The sequence below is a fragment of the Mus caroli genome, unplaced genomic scaffold, assembly GCF_978045245.1.
Source record: "Mus caroli unplaced genomic scaffold, Mus_caroli_1 scaffold_1, whole genome shotgun sequence".
Lineage (NCBI taxonomy): Eukaryota > Metazoa > Chordata > Mammalia > Rodentia > Muridae > Mus > Mus caroli.
Window position 1 is genome coordinate 172097421 of NW_028227256.1, and position 14210 is coordinate 172111630.

At 38.0% G+C, this 14210-nt stretch overlaps 2 protein-coding genes across 2 annotated transcripts in view; one reads left to right on the forward strand and one right to left on the reverse strand.

Moving 5' to 3' along the window:
* Positions 1-1724, forward strand: part of Spta1 (spectrin alpha, erythrocytic 1) — a 78793-nt gene extending 77069 nt beyond the window's left edge. Inside the window, exon 52 of the mRNA XM_021155742.2 lies at positions 680-1724. Coding sequence (XP_021011401.1) covers positions 680-805 — 126 coding nt within the window. The 3' untranslated portion in view covers positions 806-1724. The remainder of the gene's footprint in view (positions 1-679) is intronic.
* Positions 1725-3306: 1582 nt separating this feature from the next.
* Positions 3307-4248, reverse strand: Or10z1 (olfactory receptor family 10 subfamily Z member 1). Its single transcript, XM_021176876.2, has one exon. The coding sequence runs from the start codon at positions 4246-4248 to the stop codon at positions 3307-3309; it is 942 nt and encodes a 313-aa protein (XP_021032535.1).
* Between the last annotated feature and the right edge of the window lie 9962 nt (positions 4249-14210).

The following is a 14210-nucleotide window of genomic DNA, read 5'->3' on the forward strand; positions in this document are numbered from 1 at the left end:
ACTGTAACCTTGGTTTGGGTCATCTTGGTCTAGGCTCTCCTCAAGTAGCTCCCACTTGAATACCCACTGTATTACCTCAGGCCTCCTCTTTCACAAGGTATTACTTGTTTCAGTAAATCATTTGTCTTACTCCAGCCCTAGCCCCAAACATCTACTTGTTCTCTATTGACTATTACAGTCTGTTCAAAACATGCAACTCAATTTTTAAGCAGTCTGTTGCCATTTCTACTTAATAAGCCAAATTGAAGAAATAGAAAGACCTAATTTTTTGACATTGAATATTGAAAAGTGAAAGAGGGTTTGAAGGGGACATGGAAACTAACAAAGCACATATGACATATAAAATGGACAGAGGAATGCTAGGGATATAGAACAAGAAGGGAGTATGTGAAAAAGAAATGGGGGATTGAGAGATCAACAAAATCAAATTGTGTTTGAAATGCCATAATGACATAAGATGTGTGCTTGTTTTGGGTTTGTTTTTTTTCTCAAAAACGTCTAAAGAAAAGGATATGAAAAAAGACTCAGGAAGAAATTTGAATTTTTTATTCATTGGATGGAATAAACTTATGAAAATTCAGAGTGATAGGCAGAAAGCAGCTTCTTTTGATGGCTCTCCATCTGTGAGAACAAGTGTTGGGTTTCTGTAACTCTGTCTTTCTCCTTTCATTCTTTCCAGGCTCTCACCCCGGAACAAGTGTCATTCTGTACCATACATATGCAGCAATATATGGATCCACGGGGTCGGAGCCAACCTGCTGGCTATGACTATGTTGGCTTCACCAATTCATTCTTTGGCAATTGATATGCAGATTCTTATGCATCATAGAAAATCATAGTGTGGCAGCAAGTAATGGGGGATAAGAGGCACAAGCAAGTGTGAAAGAAAAAAAGATCCTGCTGCTCTGTGTGTGTGTGTGTGTTACATTTATTGTGGGACTTTTAAAAATATAATCAAGTATATGGGCGGGGACTAAGAAAAAGCTATAGGATTATGTAACTAATCTCTACCTAGGGTGCCAAGATTTTAATGTGTGTGTGTGTGTGTATATGTGTGTGCTGCACACCTTTAAGATTTTACTGCATTCTGATTATAGCAGAAATATTTATTTTTTAAAGGGAAATTTAGGTAAAATTATGCTTTTGTATTTTGGGAACCATATTATTACTAAATATAATATGCAATTAATTATACTGTGGAAAAGGTCAATAATAAAGTAGATAAATAAAATACAAGGTGATTCACAGTTTGTTAGTAGCTTTTAAGAGAGATTAAATCCTTACAATTTGAAATGTTTGTAATTTTGTCTTATTCTATGAAGTAGAGTCAGAAAAAGATAACATAAAATGCCTGTTTTCTTCTTGTCCTATTTTGATATTTCACCATTAAAGTGAATGACTTTGGCATGTCAGGGTCCTCTCATGTTCCCTAAATCTCTGAATATTCTCTAACATTTTAATATGATACAACTGATGTTTTATTCATTTCTATCTTCTCAGAAGTCAGTAAAATGTTCATAATTTAAGGAAAAATCCAAGAAGCTAGGTGTTTTCAGTACAGGTATGTTTCTTAGGTAACTTTGTTGCCTTTTGTGAAATTTAGCCTTTCATACAGATAGCCTATTGCTCATGAATATCACTCCTTATTTACTATCTTAAGTCTCAGTTTTTTCGCTTGAGTAGAAATTAACCCCTCCTCAATCTTTGGGAAAAAATTCTCACAGGATCCAATTAAAATACTATGGCTACAAATAAAGATATTTGAAAATGACAGGTAGTCTTTTTATAACATTTACCTTAAGCCATTAACTATAGTGGAATATAACAATCAGAACATACCCCCAAAATGTTTACCAGTGTCTAATTTAGTTATAAATGACCAATATCTTTCCAACTGGGTGGTTATGACATAATAGACCATCAAAAATCAGTATGAGCTGAATAAAATTGGGCTATCAGTTTACATTTCTCAGGTCATTTATATTTCTATCTCCTTGATAAGCCTGGTGGATCTGGAGCTTAGCATTTCAAAGCCTTCATTTTTCTTCAGCCTAAGGTAATAACTAGGATTCCTTCCTTGTCTCCTTGATTCTTATTTGTCTCTGCTGAAATTCTCTATCCTCCCTACTCATGTGCTGATCTTTCTAAATCACAGATATCTTTCTGCTCCATTTATTATGCCCTGTCTCCTGCTTCACAAAATGATCATACTGAAGTGAGATATTCAACTGATGACTTCCTTGAACAACAAAAACTCCCTATGCTAACACATTTCTCATTTGTATGACTTTCACTTTCTCTGACCCACTCAGTTGTCTCTGTAACATATCCACAGTCTCTCATCACCCAGCCTCTGTTATCTTTTCCTGAGTGTCCTGGTCAGTTTAGGACATGTTTCACCCATTCATTAGGAACAAGAACACACACAAACTTAGGCATGAAGCTGTCTCAGATCCACGGACTAAATGCCAACATCACAACATTGTTACAAGTAGCAAGTGACATTCATTAAAATATGACTATGACTCACGTATATTGATAAATTCTTTATATATGTATGAAACCTTTAGTCATACACAAAAGTATGTAATGATAACTATTTTACAAATGAGGACAATGAAGCTGAAAACAGTCAAGTAACTTACCCAGCTTAACACAGCTAGTTAGTTGAAGAGCTTGTGTTCACATTCCTGCCAGGCTACTGAGAAAGTTCATTTTTAATTCTCCCTAACAACACCCTGAGGCATGTATGAAACACTGTAGGTGGAAAGAACAGGCAAAGTAAATAGCTCTACAACAAACTCAGAAAGATAAGAGATGCAGTGAGGGGTGAGGAGCAAAAGCAGCAAGAGGGCTTCTGCCTACCCTGCATCTTCCAGACTACATTCCAAGTTTCAGGCCTTGGAAGAACATTATTGATCAAATAGTCTCATTGTATAATCACTTTAAAATTCTCTACAATGCTCCTGGATCTTGGCATCCTAGCCTTGAAATTCTTTCATCTTGTTTAGCTCAGCTGGGAAAACAGTAATGATTAAGAAAATTCCTGTTTCTCGATTTGTTTTGATAATTGGGAGTGGCATCTATGAGACTGAAGGCGAATATTAAGATTTGGAGCTCACTGTGGGTTGAACACAGTAAACAGAGCAAGAACTCCTGTTTTATCCTTCCAGGCATCATGGGAGGAAAGGCAAAGGAGGGATGTGAGGTTTTGGTACAGCAGTTTTGCCCAAATTGTAAAATGTCTAGTCCATTGTATTGAACCTGGTCTAGGATGTGCTTATTCAAATATCTTCAGGCTAGCCTTTATCCTTTACCAAGTAAACTCCCCCGGAAAGCATTTCTCAGAGCTGTCTGCACAGCCCGATTCCTTAGACTATAAACAATAGGATTGAGGAGAGGGGTTGCCACAGTGTAGGTGACAGCAATAAGCTGATCCCTCTCAAGAGAGTAGCTAGCTTTGGGTCTCAAGTACATGAAGGAGGCACAGCCATAGTGAATCACGACCACTGTGAGGTGTGAGGCACAAGTAGAAAAAGCTTTTCTCCGTCCCTCAGCAGAAGGGATTCTCAGGATTGCTACCAAAATATAGGCATAGGAGACACTAATTAAGAAGAACGAGACCAAGAGGACCAGCAGACTGAGGATGAGGATTCCCAGTTCACTTAGCCTTGTATCCCCACAGGCGAGGCTTAGCACTGGAGGTGTATCACAGAAAAAGTGCTGGATTTCATGGGAGCTGCAGAATGAGAGACGAAAAATGACTAGAGTCATTCCCAGTCCAAAAAGGTATCCACTCAGGAAGGAGGTGCCAACTAGCTGGGCACAGACAGTGGGATTCATACGGCTGGCATAATGAAGTGGGGCACAGATGGCCACATATCTATCAAATCCCATGACAGACAGGAGGAAGCAGTTGGTACAAGCCCATGATGCAGAGAAAAACATCTGTGTAGCACAGCCCATAAAAGAGATGGCCTGTCCCCCCATAACCAGGCCAGAGAGCATCCTTGGGATGATTCCCAATGTGTAGCAGGTCTCAGAGAAGGATAGGAAGGAAAGGAAGAGATACATGGGTGTGTGCAGATGGCTATCCAGTCTGATCACTATGATGATGAAAACATTACTGGTGATGGTGACAAGATATAAAGACAAAAACAAGACAAACAGCAGAAGCTGAAGCTCCCGGAAGCTAGAGAAGCCCAAGAAGACAAAGCCCCGCCAGCAGGTCACATTGCTCTCTACCATTCTGAATGATTGTCTTCGTGATCCTGTTGGTTCCTTCCACCATGGCAGTTGATGTCCATCCTCTTTAGATGTAGGTAATACAGGTTCTCTTCTCTTTGAACCTTTTGGAAAACACACACACACACACACACACAAAGAATGTCTGATTTAGTCTGCAATTAAACTTTAGAGAATGTGTGCTGCTTTTGACACAAGTATTTATAGGTCTACCCTTACATTCAGATATGTTATAGATAGACAATCATTACATAAACTCCTATATGCCTATCTACATGTAAACAATATAGGCACAAATGATAACTATTACACACTTCAAATATGTCTTATACATCTTCTATTAATTACCACACTGTAGATATGTTATACCTTTTGTGTAACAAATATATATAATCACATATATGGAAGTTTAAAAATATGTGCATCATGTAATTTTTCATCCTAACTTTATAGCTAAGGATATACATTTAAAGGACATTGTCTTAAAATGTATGGTGAAGTGGAAAGATTTGTGAACATTTTGCAGTTAAGTCAAGAAAGGTCATAACTTTTTTAAGTCAAATAGAAGTAGGATTAGAAAACAGGTTTGTTGTGTTATAATTTAGAATTACTTCTTCATAAATGACTACTCTCTTCAAAAACTGTGGGAATTTATACTAAACAAGTGTAGATTAAGTATGTTGCTCAATATAAATTGATTGAATCTATACAATCATCCCCCTTCAAGCCATTCTATCCTTTTCAAATTCATTAGGGTGAGGAGAACTAGATTATTTCTCATGTTACCAACATGCTGAACCCTGAAAGAAGAATAGGGTACAGCAACAGTTGTACATCAGATATCTGTTAGACCAATGATTAGCCTTCAAACACCATCCCCCACCCCAGATTTGCTACGAACCAAGGTATGAGTAAAATCATTTACTGTTGAGAGAGAAAAAGAGTCTACACTTACCCAAAGATCATAGTGGGACTAAGTTCTGCACTGTGGTAGCACATAGGCAGCTCTCAGAATACTGCTCAGCAAGTGTAAGACTTGAGGTCCATCTCAGAAGCTCATGTTCCTAGCAGAGTGATGTCAAATGATGCTAGGAAGTTCCCTTCCTCCACTTTAGCCCCAGATGATGAACCATATCTGCTTCTCTCCAAAGAGGAGCTCTCTCCGAGGATTCGGCTGTCCCAATGGGTGCTATCTCAGGAAACACCTAATTGTTACCAGTTGATAATATTCTTCTGGGGAAAACAGGGAAGGGAATTGTGAACAAAGAGAAGTTAAGATCATGACTCAAGCTGCAATAATTTGTGTATCTAGTATGTAACAAATACATGGTTTTACATGAAAAATCTCTTTTAAAACTGGAGTCTAGGAAGATAAAGTTAAAATACATTTTTGGGACAAAGAAACTGAATCCAATCAAGTGGATATCACACATTCAAGATCCCATAACAAGGGATTCATGCTTGCAAATTCACAGATAAAATGAGTAACTTATAAAATATACTTATAAGAAAACAGGAACACAGAATTTTTCAGTAGACTGAGGAGTTTGTTGCAACTCTTTTCATAGTGTGTCTAGTCTCAAAGCCATTGGGAAGATTATCCTGATCTCTCTCAGGTCACTCTATTCTTTTCACTTAATCTCTCCCTTTTGAATGTGCATCTTTCAAAAAGTAACACCACCTATTTTCATCTTCTTTCTTTTTCCTACAAAGCTGAAACATCTGATTCCAGATTCTCATCCACATCCCACCCTTTGGAAAACATGAAACTTCCCAAAATCCCCAAAGTCAGGGAAGGTTAATCATTGCATATGACTGACAGTTTAAAAATACATGTTTCTTCAGCATGTTTTTCTGTGGCATAAAGCCCCGGTCTCTAATACAATGGAAAAAATAATAATACCTGATAATATGAGTTCAACACAAGAATGATTAAATTTTATTTTATGGATTAAATGGTAAATATGGATAAATTGCTTAAATCAATTTTATGGATTTAGTATGACATTTAAGGATTACTAATATTACTTCTATTTTAAAAGTGATAATTAAGGCAATAAAAAGTTAAACATAATGCCTAAAATATGACTTTATGATAAAAAAAACTGATGTCACAGGAGAAACAGAATTCTAGAAGCCATAATCAAACTATTATCTTTCCTGCCCCTTCAGTAGGCATTGTGTACTGGTGAATACACTATTCTCCCGCCTGCCTTGTGCTCCTCTGTCCCCTTTTCTAGTAGCCTAAAATACTGAAACTTGGGCCTGGAGCAAAGTCTGTGCTTAAGACCCACTTGCACACCCAGAGACAGATGGATTCCCAGGAGGTCTGTCAAAATTAGGCTCACAGGTGAGACATCCCTGGCCCAGTGGACACAGAACCTATCTGCCCTGCCAGAGACACATCATCCTTCCAGCCCACAACTGCACACTGAATCAGATCAGGTGCTCCAGCCCCTAATCCCAGAGACAGCTCAGCTCCCAGGAGGTCCATCATAACTATGCTGGCAGAGACCACCTGACTCAAGGAAAGACATCATAACCAGGCTCACAGCGGGGACACAGTCCAGTCAGAGACAGCAAGGCCAGTTAACACTTGAGATAACCAGATGGTGAGAGGCAAGTGTAAGAATATAAGCAACAGAAAATAATGCCATTTGGCAACATCAGAACCCAGATCTCCCACCACAGCAAGCCCTGGATACCATAACACACATGAAAAGCAAGATTCTGCCCTAAAATCCCATCTCATGAAGATGTTAGATGACCTTAAGGAGGACATAAATAACTCCATTAATGAAATACAGAAGGACACAGGTGAACAGGTAGAAGCCCTTAAAGAGGAAACACATAAATCTCTTAAAGAAATACAGGAAAATACAATCAAACAGGTGAAGAAATTGAACAAAAACATCCAGGATCTAAAAATGAAAATAGAAATAATAAAGAAATAACAAAGGGTGGCAATCCTATAGAAGGAAAACCTAAGAAAGAGATCAGGTGCAAGCATAACTAACAGAATACAGGAGATAGAAAAGAGAATCTCAGGTATAGAAGATTCCATAGAAGGTATTGACACAGCAGTCAAAGAAATTTTCCAAAGAGCAAAAAGCTCATAACCCAAAACAACCAGGAAATTTAGGACACAATGAAAACATTGTATCTAAGAATAATAGGAGTGGAAGAAAGTGAAGATTCCCAATGCAAAGGGCCAGAATTCATCTTCTACAAAATCATAAAAGAAAATTTCCCTAACCTAAAGAAAGAGATGGTTATAAATATACAGTAAAATCACAGAACACCAAATAGACTGGACCAGAAAAGAAAGTCCTCCCATCACATAATACTCTGATCACTAATACACAGAACAAAGAATATTAAAAGAGGTAAGGGGAAAAGGTCAAGTAACATATAAAGGCAGACCTATCAGGATTCCATCAGACTTCTCAACAGAGACTCTAAAAGCCAGAATATCTTGGAGAGATGTCATTGATGCAGACCTTAAAAGAACACAAATGCCAGTCCAGGCTACTGTACCCAGCTGTGATGCTTTATATATTCTCAGTCCAGGGTATAGCACTCTTAGAAGGTGTGACCCTGTTGGAGTAGGTATGTCACTGTGTGTATGGGTTTAAGACCCTCTCCCTAGCTTAAGTCCATCTTCCACAAGTAGCTTTCAGATGAAAATGTAGAACTCTCAGCTCTACCTGAACCATTCCTGCCTTGATGCTGCCATACATGCAATTTGATGATAATAGCCTGAACCTCGGAACCTGTAAGTCATCCCCAATGAAATGTTCTTTATAAGACTTGCTTGGTCATGGTGTCTGTTAACAGCACTAAAACCCTAAAACTCATCAAAACTCTCAATCACCATATACAGAAAAACCAAGGTATTCCATGACAAAACTAAATTTAAACAGTATCTTTTCACTAATCCAGTCCTACAGAGGATAATAGAAGGAAAACTCCAACACAAGGAGGGAAATTACACCTAAGAAAAACCAAGAAATTAATCTTCTCACAACAAACCCAAAAGAAGAAAACCACACAAACTTAATACTACCACTAACAACAAAAATAACAAAAAACAAACATCATTGTTCTTTAATATCTCTCAACATTAATGGGCTCAATTCCTCCAATAAAAAGACATAGGCTGACAGACTGGATATGTAAACAGGACCCATCATTTTGTTATATACAGAAAACACATATCAATTACAAAGACAGACACTTTCTCAGACTAAAAGGCTGGGAAAAAATTTTTCCGAGCAAATGGTCCCAAGAATCAAGCTGCAGTAATCATTCTAATATCAAATAAATAAACTTTCAATCAAAAGTTATCAAAAGAGACGGGGAAGGAAACTACATACTCAGCAAAGGAAAAATCCACCAAGGTGAACTCTTAACTCTGAACATCTATGCCCCAATGCAAAGACATTAGTATTTGTAAAAGAAACATTAATAAACCACAGAAGACACATCAGTGCTCCTACAATAATAGTGGGAGACCTCAACACCAGACTCTCATAAGTGGACAGATCATGGAAGCTGAAACTAATCTAGCCCAACAGAGGATAATAGAAGGAAAACTCCAACACAAGGAGGGAAACTACACCTAAGAAAAACCAAGAAATCAATTTTCTCACAACAAACTACAGAGACACAGTAAAATTAAAAGAAATTATGAATCAAATGTATTTAACAGATATCTATGGAACATTTCACCCTAAAATAAAAGAATATTCCTCCTTCTAATCACTTCATGGTACCTTCGCCACATAATCAGATACAAAACAAGCCTCAACAGATACATGAACACTGAAATAATCCCAAGCATTTTATCAGATCACCAAAAACTAAGACTGGTCTTCAATAACAACAAAAACAACAGAAAGCCTACATACTCATGGAAACTGAATAAGTCTCTACACAATGTTAATATCTGAAAGAAGGAAAGAAAGAAAGAAAGAAAGAAAGAAAGAAAGAAAGAAAGAAAGAAAGAAAGAAAGAAAGAAAGAAAGAAAGAACGAACTAAGGAATGACTGGAAGGAAGGAAGGAAGGAAGGAAGGAAGGAAGGAAGGAAGGAAGGAAGGAAGGGAGAAAGAAAGTAAAGATATTTTAGAATATAATGAAAATGAAGGCATATCATACCCAAATTTATGGAACACAATGAAAGCAATGCTAAGAGGAAAATTCTTAGAACTGAGTTCTTTCATAAAGAAATTGAAGCGATCTTACACTAGAAACTTAACAGCGCATCTGAAAGGTCTAGAACACAAAAAAAGCAAACACACCCAAGAGGAATAGACTATAGGAAATAATCAAATTCAGGGGGGAAGTCAGACAAACAGAAAGAAAGAGAATTAAACAAAAAAAAAAAACAACAAATCTAAGTGCTGGGTTTTGTTGTTTTGTTTTGTTTTATTTGGCTTTTTTGAGAAAATCTACAAGATAGATAAACACTTAGTCAAACTAAAGGACACAAACACAGTATCCAAATTAAGAAAATCAGAAAGTAAATGGGAGACATAACAACACAAACTGGGGAAATTATGAAAAATCATCCCATCCAACTACAAAGCTTATACTCAACAAAACTGGAAAAATTTAGATGAATTTCATGATTTTTCTAGACAGATAACAGATACCAAAGTTAAATCAGTACCAGATAAACTAAACAGTCCCATAACCCATAAGGAAATTGAGGCAGTCATTAAAAGTTTCCCAAACAAAACAAACAAACAAACGAAAAGCCCAGGGCCACATAGTTTTAGTGCAGAGTTCTATCAAACTTTTGAAGAAGACCTAATATCAATTCTTCTCAAACTATTCCACAATATAGAAACAGAAGGAACACTACCTATTTCATTCTATGAAGTCATAGCATCACTGATACCTAAACCAACCAAAGACGCATTAATGAAAGAGAAAACTCAGACTAATTTCCCTTATGAATATCGAATCAAAAATTCTCAATAAAATTCTAGCAAACCGAATCCAAGAACACATCAAAATGATCATTCAGCTTTACCTATCCCAAATCGGATAGGGGACTAATATCCAATATATATAAAGAACTCAAGAAGGTGGACTCCAGAAAATCAAATAAACCCATTAAAAAATGGGGCTCAGAGCTGAACAAAGAATTCTCACCTGAGGAATACCAAATGGCTGAGAAGCACCTGAAAAAATGTTCAACATCCTTAATCATCAGGGAAATGCAAATCAAAACAACCCTGAGATTCCACTTCACTCCAGTCAGAATGGCTAAAATCAAAAATTCAGGTGACAGCAGATGCTGGCAAGGATGTGGAGAAAGAGGAACACTCCTCCATTGTTGGTGGAATTGCAAGCTTGTACAACCACTCTGGAAATCAGTCTGGTGGTTCCTCAGAAAATTGGGCATAGTACACCTGGAGGATCCCGCAATACCTCTCCTGGGCATATATCCAGAAGATGTCCCAACCGGTAAGAAGGACACATGCTCCACTATGTTCATAGCAGCCTTATTTATAATAGCCAGAAGCTGGAAAGAACCCAGATGCCCCTCAACAGAGGAATGGATACAGAAAATGTGGTACATATACACAATGGAGTACTACTCAGCTACTAAAAAGAATGAATTTATAAAATTCCTAGGAAAATTGATGGACCTGGAGGGCATCATCCTGAGTGAGGTAACCCAATCACAAAGGAACTCGCACAATATGTACTCACTGATAAGTGGATATTAGCCCAGAAACTTAGGATACCCAAGATATAAGATACAATTTGCTAAATTCAAGAAGAACGAAGACCAAGTATGGACACGTTGCCCCTTCTTAGAAATGGGAACAAAACACCCATGGAAGGAGTTACAGAGACAAAATTTGGAGCTGTGACAAAAGGATGGACCATCTAGTGATTGCCATATGCAGGGATCCATCCCATAATCAGCTTCCAAACGCTGACACCATTGCATACACTAGCAAGATTTTGCTGAAAGGACCCAGATATAGCTGTCTCTTGTGAGACTATGCCGGGGCCTAGCAAACACAGAAGTGGATGATCACAGTCAGCTATTGGATGGATCACAGGGCCCCCAATGGAGGAGCTAGAGAAATTACCCAAGGAGCTAAAGGGAACTGCAACCCTATAGGTGGAACAACAATATGAACTAACCAGTACCCCGGAGCTCTTGTCTCTAACTGCATATGTATCAAAAGATGGCCTAGTCGGCCATTACTGCAAAGACAGGCCATTGGACTTGCAAACTTTATATGCCCCAGTACAGGGGAACCCTAGGGCCAAAAAGGGGGAGTGGGTGGGTAGGGGATTGGGGGGGTGGGTATGGGGGACTTTTGGGATAGCATTGAAAATGTAAACGAGGAAAATACCTAAGAAAAAATAAATTAAAAATAAATAAAAAATTAAAAAAAAGCAGACATGTTAATCAAAAAAAAAATGATCATTCAGAATGATCAAATAGGCTTCATCCCTGGAATGCAGGGATGGTTCAATATATAGAGATCCATCTTCTTAATACACTATCTAAAAAACTCAAAGAAAAAAAATCACATGATAATCTCATTAGATGCTGATAGAGTCTTGGACAGAAATACAACACCCCTTACCATTAAAAGTCTTAGAAAGATCAGGAGCTCAAGGCACATACCTAAATATAATAAAAGCAATATATAGCAAAACCACAACCAACATCAAATGAAATGGAGGGAAACTTGAAGCAATCTCACTAAAGTCAGGGACTAGACAAGGCTGCCCTCTCTTCCCATTTTTTCAATATAGTACTCAAAGTTTTAGCTAGAGCAATTAGACAACAAAAGGAGGTCAATGGGATACAAATTGGAAAGGAAGAATCAATGTACCTCTATCAGAGCCTGATATGATAGTATACATAAGCAACCTCCAAAATTCTACCAAAGAACTCCTACACCTGATAAACAACTTCAGCAAAGTGGCTGGGTATAAAATTAACTCAAACAAAACTGCAGCCTTCCTCTACACAAGTGATAAATGGGATGAGAAATTAGGGAAATGACACCCTTCAGAATAGTCACAATATAAAATATTTTGGTGTAACTCTAATCAAGCAAGTGAAAGATCTATATGGCAAGAACTTCAGGTCTCTCAAGGAAAAAAAAAAAGAAGAAGAAGAAGAATGTTGTGGTTAGCCCTGGTCTTATATTTTGATGTTAATTCTACTCTCCTGGAAGGGGCTGCAGATAAGAAGTGAATCACGTATAGAAGTGCCTTATGAACCTTCTCCCCACCCTAACTTTTCAAATAAAGGCTAAAGCCAATGATCTGACAGTAGGATGTAAGGCAGAGCTGAAAATTTTAGGGGAGAAGGAGAGGGAGGGGAGACAGAGAAGGAAGACGGGGGGGGGGGGAAGATGGAGGAGGACGACAAGATGGAGCAGAAGAACGTGACTTGGAGAAATCACAAGTCATATAGGATCTAATAGATGGGAATAGTGTAGTGGTAGACCTGCCCAATCTTGGCATGTAGCTTGTATACCAATTAATGGAGTTGTGAATTCATTGACTGGTCCTTTTTGGGTTAAATATTTACCTCTACAGAAGAAGACCTCAGAAGATAGAAAAATTTCCTTTTTTTTTTTTTTTTTTCCTGAGACAGGGTTTCTCAGAAGATTTCTCATGCTCATGGTTCTATTGGCAGTATTAACATAGTAAAATTGCTCATCTTGCCAAAAGCAATCTACAAGTTCAATGCAATCCCCATCAAAATTTCAACTCAGTTCATCACAGAGATAGAAAGAGCAATTCTAAAATTCATCTGGAATATCAAAAATCTCAGGATAGTGAAAACTATTCTCAACAATAAAAAGACTTCTGGGAAAATCACCATCCCTGACCTCAAGCTATACTACAGAGCAATAGTGATAAAAGCCGCAAGGTATTGGTACAGAGACAGACAGCTAGATCAATGGAATAGAATTAAAGTCCCAGAAATCAACCCACACAGCTATGGTCACTTGATCTTTGACAAAAGAGCTAAAACCAGACAGTGAAAAAAAAATGACAGCACTTTCAAAAAATAGTGCTGTTTCAACTATCATTCAGCATGTAGAAGAATGCAAATTGATCCATTTTTTTCTCCTGTACAAAGCACAAATTCAAGTAGATCAAGAACTTCCACATAAAACCAGATACTCTGAATCTAATAGAAGAGAAAGTGCTATATCCAATTTCCCGGGGAACTGCCTGACAGATTCCAGAGTGTTTGTACCAGCTTGCAATTCTACCAACAATGGAAGAGTGTTCCTCTTTCTCCACATTCTCCCAGTATCTGCTATTACCTGAGTTTTTGATCTTAGCCATTCTGACTGGTGGGAGGTGGAATCTCAAGGCTGTTTTGATTTGTATTTCCCTAATGACTAAGGATGTTGAACATTTCTTTAGGTGCTTCTAAGCCATTCGGTATTCCGTAGTTGAGAATTCATTGTTTAGCTCTGTACCCCATTTTTAATAAGGTTATTTGGTTATTTGCTTCTCTGGAGTCTAACTTCTTGAGTTCTTTGTATATATTAGATAATAGCCTTCTGTTGGATATAGGGTTGGTAAAGATAAGAAGGCAGACCAAAGTGTGGATACTTCAGGGAGAACAAAATACCCATGGGAGGAGATACAAAGACCAAGTGTGAAGCAGAGACTGAAGGAAAGGCCAACAGAGACTGCCCCACCTGGGGATCCATCCCATATACAGTCACCAAACCCAGACACTATTGTGAATGTCAACAAGTGCTTGCTTACAGGAGCCTGATATAGCTGTCTCCTGAGAGGCACTGCCAGTGCCTGAAAAATACAGAGGTGGGTGCTCTCAGCCATTCATAGAACTGAATATGGGGGTCCCCAATGGAGGAGCTATAGAAAGGATCCAAGTAGCTGAAGGGGTTTGCAGCCCTAGGAGGAAAAACAATATGAACTAACCAGTACC

Excerpts from the sequence above, each read along its gene's own strand:
- Or10z1 (XM_021176876.2), bottom strand. The coding sequence starts at position 4,248 with ATGGTAGAGAGCAATGTGACCTGCTGGCGGGGCTTTGTCTTCTTGGGC.